The 7,316-nt window shown below is 40.2% G+C and overlaps 1 protein-coding gene and 1 non-coding gene across 2 annotated transcripts; one reads left to right on the top strand and one right to left on the bottom strand.

The window, feature by feature from the left end:
- The first annotated feature begins 1,707 nt into the window (after positions 1 to 1,707).
- Positions 1,708 to 5,151, top strand: LOC123158321 (dehydrogenase/reductase SDR family member 12). Its single transcript, XM_044576359.1, has 10 exons — positions 1,708 to 1,973; positions 2,074 to 2,135; positions 2,406 to 2,525; positions 2,628 to 2,727; positions 2,868 to 2,948; positions 3,120 to 3,169; positions 3,318 to 3,468; positions 4,329 to 4,385; positions 4,468 to 4,589; positions 4,675 to 5,151. The coding sequence occupies exons 1-10, from the start codon at positions 1,959 to 1,961 to the stop codon at positions 4,901 to 4,903; spliced, it is 987 nt and encodes a 328-aa protein (XP_044432294.1). The 5' UTR covers positions 1,708 to 1,958; the 3' UTR covers positions 4,904 to 5,151.
- TRNAG-GCC (transfer RNA glycine (anticodon GCC)) lies at positions 4,960 to 5,030 on the bottom strand. Its single transcript has one exon. It is a non-coding gene; the product is annotated as a tRNA-Gly (tRNA).
- Positions 5,152 to 7,316: the final 2,165 nt, after the last annotated feature.

The raw sequence follows: 7,316 nt of genomic DNA, 5'->3' as shown, positions 1-7,316 counted from the left end.
GTACCATAATAAGGTATAAATATTTTCTACACTTAACTAAGCTCCCGTGTTTGCTTGTAAATAAAATGGAGAAAAATCCTATATCACCTATATGATAATAAATTATCCTATTTCCATTTAATATGTGGCATGATCATTTAACATACTGATATTATGTCGAGCCATCGAGCTAAAATCAAGCGAACCAGGATTGGCGAAAGATCGGCTCGTTCCTCAACCGAGCTACGAAAAGTGTTCGTACTCATCTTGTTTCTTCCCGAGTCAAGCCAAAAAACGAGTCGATCTCGAGCGGCTCACAAGCCTCGAGCTTTTCTTGCAGCCCTAGAAACCAGGGCTGGAACCTCAGATGGTTCCCATGAATATTCCGAGAGCTCCTAGCCGGAGATCCGGCGCCCACGCGCCCTGCTAGTTGGCCGGCGCACTAAACATGACTAGCTAAACTCGCTGGGGAAAAATTCCCAAAAATTGGCTGTTACAGGATTCGAACTTAGGACGGTCACTCCACTTCCATACTCCTTAACCACTGCACCTACAGGCCACCAGTGATTTCGTACCGCTTGAAACACATAATAACACTATCGCGCCGTATTTGTTGCACATAACCACTTTTTTTTGGCAAACCAAATCGTGATAAGAAAACATTTATGGATTTTGAAAACGTTCATCATTTTTGAAGAAACGTTGATGAACTTGAAAAAAGTTCACCGATTTTCAAAAATTGTTCATACAATTTGCAAAAAAGTTCATAGTTTTTTTAAATGATCGAATTTGAAAAAAGTTCATCAAAATTGAAAAAAATGTTCATGGATTTAAATATAACAATCGACAAAATTGATAAAGTTTGTCAAATTTAGAAAAGTTCATCATCAAATTTAGAAAAGTTCATCATCAAATTTTAAAAAGTTCATTGAATTCTAAAAAAAGTTCATCCAATATGAAAGAGTTCATTTAATTTGAAAAAAATTTCAAAAAATTCGAAAAAAGGTTCACCGAATTCGAAAAAACGTTCACCTCATTCGAAAAAAGTTCATTAATTTTTTAAAAAATCACCAAATTCAAAAAAAGTTCATCGAATTTAGGAAAAGTTCATTGAATTATGAAAAATGTTCATCAAAATCAAAAAAAGCTCACCCATTCAAAAAAAGTTCACCTAATTTGAAAATAGTTTATCAAATTTGGAAAAAAAAGTTCATCGAATTTGATAAAAAATTCATCAATTTTAGATAAGAAAGTCATGGATTTGGAAAAAGTTCATGGAACCGAGGAAGAAGAAAAAGAAAAGGAGGAAAAAGAAAATAGGAAAACAGAAACAGAAAAACACAAACAGAAGAAACAAGGAAAGAAGAAAAGACTGAAAGTTAGCACGCAGTTGGGGATGGTGGCTGTGGTTCGTGCAGCTTGCTGTTAAGCAGGAGGTACGCTGTTCGACTCCAAGTACTAGCGTATATTTTTGCTGTGTGATTAACACAGGGGGAAAGTCTAGATGGGCCGGCCCAGCGGACCAGGGGGGTATGCGCCCGTTTGCGGATTGTGCTGTATCGGGCGCAGAGGGCGCCAAATAGGAACCAGCGGATATTCCGGCGTGCCCATGGGATCGGGACAATAGAAGAAGTTCCCTGAAACCGTTGAAAAATGTTATTGGGCTAGCTCACTTCGTGCCTAATAATGGGTTTGCGTTATTTGCTGCACAACAAACTTTGCGATGAGCCCAATAATAATACTTCTTCCAACCAAAACCCAGAACCCAGACTGGCCCAACGGCGCGGCACCGAGCCGGAGACGGAGAGCAGAGGTGCCATCTCCCGCGGCGGAGAATCGGCCAGCGAGGCGCCTCCGTGCTCCGGAAGAAAGAAGGAACCGCTTGGCCCCGAGGCGAAGCAACATTTCGTCTCCGCACGCGCGCCAGAGGAAGAAGACCGCGGAGGAGGAGAGAAAGCGCGCGCGAGAGGAGGAAGAACATGTTCATCCAGAAGGTAATGGGGTTTCTTCTACCATTTATCCGCCGGTAAACTAGCGCAAAGATTATATGTGCATAACTTTTCCTTTTGCGAATTTTGCTGGTGGCGCGCGCAGGCATGGAGGACGGCAGCGTTCGGGCTCTATGGCTTCACCCAGTTCACCAAATCCGGCTTCGTGTAAGCCCAATTCCGCCCGATAGTCTACCGGATTCCCTCTCGCTGCAGTTGTATAATTTCCCCTTTCGTGTCAGAACTGGTGCTCATCGTGTTGAATTTATCCGCCCTTTTGAGCTGCTGAGCCCTTTTGGTTTACTGGGATCAAACTATTTTGAGTTCGTGAAAACGAGAGGGAGAGCTGCTTACAGCATTTTGATTCGATTTAGGATCGTATTCTGTCAGTTATGCTATCATGCTCATGTTCAAACTAATGAGGCTTTAATTACCCAGGGAACACGCCAAGAAATTTAGAGAGGAGGATATGCAGATCCGGTTGGATGGGAAAAATTGCCTGGTAACTGGAGCAAATTCTGGCCTAGGTTATGCGACAGCTCAGGGCTTGGCTTCTCAGTATGAAACTATTCATCTTTTTTCCACTTTGATAATTCGCGCTGCGATTGAACTGTTTTTTACCACCTGTCATAAAAACCTTTGTTCCTTTTGTTCTGCTAGTGGCGCCACTGTCTATATGCTTTGCCGTAACAAAGAAAGGGGAGAGACTGCTCTGAATGAAATAAGATCCAAAACTGGCAATATGAATGTTCATCTGGAGGTATGGTGCTTCAACATTGTTTTTTCTTGCAATATTCACTTCTTATTGATAGTCTATATGGTAATTCTGGGCAAACTAGCACTTCAATCATTTTCATCATTTTTTGACCGGCTAGCACTTCAATTATTATGATGTGGCAGATATGTGACCTTTCATCAATTAACGAAGTCAAGACATTTGCCACAAAATTCTCTTCATTGGAGAAGCCACTTCATGTCCTTGTAAGCTTTGCTGCTTCATTTTTTATTTTATTTTTTGCATTTTGTGTTTCTTTTCTCTGGCTGCAGCATCTTTTTTTTTCCCAATTATAATCAGATAAATCATCAAAGTTTCCTCTAGAATTACATTAGATACTGGACAGAACAGGCAAATAAAAACAGATTGTCTTGTAGGTTAACAACGCCGGCTTACTAGAGCACAAGCGTACGACTACATCGGAAGGGTGTGTAATACTTTGCATCATCATGCTTATTTTCTTTTTCCCCTGCTTGTTTTCGAATTGTTCTGGTCTTGTATAACTCCTAAGCATCTTGTATTTATTGTGCTAACTTCAACTGAAAAAGGTGGGATGTTTTTGTTTTTCTCAATAGTTTGGAGCTCAATTTTGCTGTGAATGTGGCAGCAACATACACTTTAACAGAGCTAGTGATGCCACTGTTGGAAAAAGCAGCACCTGATGCTCGTGTCATTACAGTTGCTTCAGGAGGGATGTACACTGAGCCACTGAACACGAATTTACAAGTAAATCTCTTTGCTCTACTTTTACTCTGTACTAGTGGTTGGGGCGCCACCCTGTGGCGCCGCTTGAGAGGAAGGTGTGCGCACATTTTCATTTAAAAAAAATACATAGAGTCCTCGCTTCCATCTAAAAAAACATCTCCGAAAAAAAATCCTCACCTTCATCTAAAAAAAGAAGTAAAAAGGAAAAAGAAAAAAATTACCACCGCAGCCTACCAGCGAGTGCCACTTTGCATAACCCACCACTTTAAAAATAACCTACACATTCATCTAAAAAAATCCAAAAGATTTCTCACCGCAGCCAACCAGCTTGCGCCACGTGGCATAGCTGGTTGGCCGCCCTTCACGTGTAGCTTAATGGGTTTAATGGAAGCAGAATGCCAAAAAGTATGTATAGAAATAAAATTTACTACATATTGTAATGTGGAGAGCAATGAAAACACCATCCTTGTCATTGTTCCATGGGCGAGGGAAAAAATTGTTCTGCAGGAACTTCCCAACAGGGTCCACTTGGAAAAAATCAATGTTGAATAGTTGCGGCAATAAATGAACTTCTCCATTTACCTCTGATTCATTTTGGAAGGTTATGCGAGAAATCCCCACTTATCCAGATTCTGGATTCATTGTCATCGAAAATGAACTAATTTGATTGCTTACCAAGAGCTTAGTTGAATTGCCATTGGCCTTTCTCATTTTGCTGTCCTGACGATGATATTGCAGTCTTTTATATTCATGCTATAGAAACATAAACCATGGGTTGTTTATTGCTGGAAACATAATCCATAGGTTGTTTATTGATGATATTGCAGTCTTGTACTTCTGACTATGGTATATTCCTCCTCACTATTATTTTTAAACTACAGTACAGCGAAAGCGAATTTGACGGGACAAAACAATATGCTCGTAACAAGAGAGTTCAGGTTTGTGAATCTTGATGTCTGAATTCCCCCGGGTCAACAAGAGATGGTAACACATGACTAACTTGATCCTGGAAACTCTCAGGTTGCTCTCACCGAATGGTGGGCTGAGAAATACAGCAACAAGGGAGTGGGTTTCTACTCCATGCATCCAGGATGGGCTGATACACCTGGAGTCTCGAAGAGCTTGCCGGGACTATCAGAGAAGTATGTCTTCAGCTCCCTCTTGGTCCATTTATGTTATATATAGCGTCGACATCTAATTTACACATCATCAATAATACTATGTCAGGCTATCAGGAAACCTGAGATCGAACGAAGAAGGGGCTGACACAGTGGTCTGGTTGGCTTTGCAACCCAAGGAGAAGTTAGTCCCAGGGGCTTTCTACTTCGACCGGGCCGAAGCGCAAAAACATTTGAAGTATGCTGGGACTGCAGCATCCCATGAGCAGATAGGTTCGATTGTTGACAGCATTCGCTCCATCTGTAACCTACCTGCTAACCCACAAGTTTATCAGTGAAGGGATGGAAGTCCTGGACATGAAAATAAAATTGAAATTCTGAAAAAAAAAAGAGATGCACCAGCCGGGAATCGAACCCGGGTCTGTACCGTGGCAGGGTACTATTCTACCACTAGACCACTGGTGCTTTGATGACAGGCTGTTCCCATTTCTCTATCGATACCGGGCCGTAGAATTTAATCTGTTCACAATCAGTGCTACAGTATAGTGACCTCGGCGATTATTTTGATATGTACATCGACGATGGATGCTAGTGCCTAGTGATAGAGTTTTCCTCTGTACTCATACAAAACGGTATTTTTTCCTTAAACAAACCATACATTACGGTATTCATGTAAAAATGTTTGGTGAGATGGTCGACTATGTCGTATGCATAAATCTATTCATTTCCTCTCAAATTTTATATGGAACTCCTTGTTTCAAACATGTTTTTTTTAAAGGAGGCTCACCCACCCCCGGCCTCTGCATCCTTCAGATGCATGCGGCCATATTATTAAAAAGTACAAATAAAACAAAGTCTTAACTCCATTACAGCTCGCAAACGGAGCAAAAATAAAAAGGGAAACTCATCGCCACAACCGGCAGGATAAATGGGACTGAAACACTAGACACCTGTCCTATTATGAGACCGCCATCCAAACCGGTTAAATATAACCTGTGCTACATCTCCCACTGGGTGCACCCAGTAACCAAAGACTCCCCGAAGTTTGTAAGAGTGAGTAATGACCACGTACAGATCCATGCCGTAGCCCTGAAGATGACCTGCAAGAAATTGTAGAAGCAAAGCACTAGAAAAAATTGCAACAATGGCTAGCTCAATCCTCACAATACTCCCCCCGTCCCTCTTTACCTTGCAAATGTACTTTCCTTTTGTTTTTTCAAACTCCTTATTCTATGGACTTTCCGTACAATCTCCGGTAAAAAGAGAAAACGATGAAAATAAGGAAGCAGATGGACACTTATCCTCGTGTGTCATATATATATATATATATATATATATATATATATATATATATATATATATATATATATATATATATAGGTGTGTGTGTGTGTGTGTGTGTGTGTGTGTGTGTAGTAGCCATTTCGGCAGAATTGGGGGCATAAGTATAAACACTAAGACACCGATCGACCACCATCAGTCTGTGGGTGGTAAGCAGAACAGTACCTCAACTCAATATTCAAGGAAGTGAAAAATATCACCTCCATAAATTTCTTGTATTTTTTTGTCCCTGTCAGATATAATAAGCAATAGTGGACCATGGAGTTTGACGATATTGTCAAAAAAGAGAGGCTTGGGTCATAGTTTGCACAGTATAAGGATGTGAGAGAGTTATGAAGTAAGAGTATTTTGTAAACAAGTCCGCTACTACCAAAATTATTTATTTTTCATGAGAGTTTGGTAGACCTTCAATGAAGTCCATTGTAACGTGTTGCCATGCCATGTCAGCAACTGGTAGATCATCTAATAATCGAGGTGACAAACCGTGCTCATGTTTTGCTCTTTGCAGATTGGGCATTGCACAATAAAAGATTCCACCTATTTCTTCATGCCAGGCCAAAAAATATATACCTTTAATTCAGTGATAAGTAGACCTCATCCAGACAGAATGACCCCCAATAGGTGCACCGTGCAATGATGTGAGTAGTTTGTTCTTGAGATCTACATTGTCTCCCACTAGGATTTTCCCTTTTCACTTGGTTTTGAGGAATTGTTCCCCATTAATTGCTCCAGTTGTTGCTCACAACATGGATAAGAAGTGTAAGTATACATAATATCCTTAGCCCACAATTTAGTAGCTTTTGACATGGATAGCATCTGTGGAAACATCATAGAAAGTGCATCTGCCACTTTGTTTTATGAACTTTTCTTGCACTAAATAGTGAAATCAGACTCCAACAAGTTCATCATGAGTTTGTGTTGTATGCATTAGTATAAATGAATTCAGAGATTGTTGATCAGTTTTAATAACTAATTTGTTTTCCACGAAGTAATGGCACAATCTTTTTAAAGATTCAGTTATGGCCAAGGCTTCTTTCTCATATGTTGGTAGGGTTGCATTTCTAGGACAAAGAGATGTGTTGTAAAATGCAAGAAGTCTTCCTTTCTGCATAATTACTGCTCCTAATCCGTGTCCTGATGCAAAGTAGCAGGTTCAGCAGAGACATCCATGTATTGTTGCAAGAATTGAATAGTGTGAGGGTTTTTTATGCCATTCTTGTTGTGAAATTGTATGGTATATAACTATATTATAAGGCATCTAGTGCCCTTGTCCATTATCTTGTGCAGTTGTTCAACGAGAATGTTTGTACTTGGTATTTCATAACTTTATATTACTTTTGGTATCACAGTTTTGATACGTAAGGTGAAACGTAACTAACTTTCAAGAATATTGAAAGAGATGGGACTGAC

Source organism: Triticum aestivum, chromosome 7B (genome assembly GCF_018294505.1).
Source record: "Triticum aestivum cultivar Chinese Spring chromosome 7B, IWGSC CS RefSeq v2.1, whole genome shotgun sequence".
In the NCBI taxonomy this organism is placed as follows: domain Eukaryota; kingdom Viridiplantae; phylum Streptophyta; class Magnoliopsida; order Poales; family Poaceae; genus Triticum; species Triticum aestivum.
Note: the sequence above shows the minus strand (reverse complement) of the source record. Positions and strands in the feature narration are given on the sequence as shown.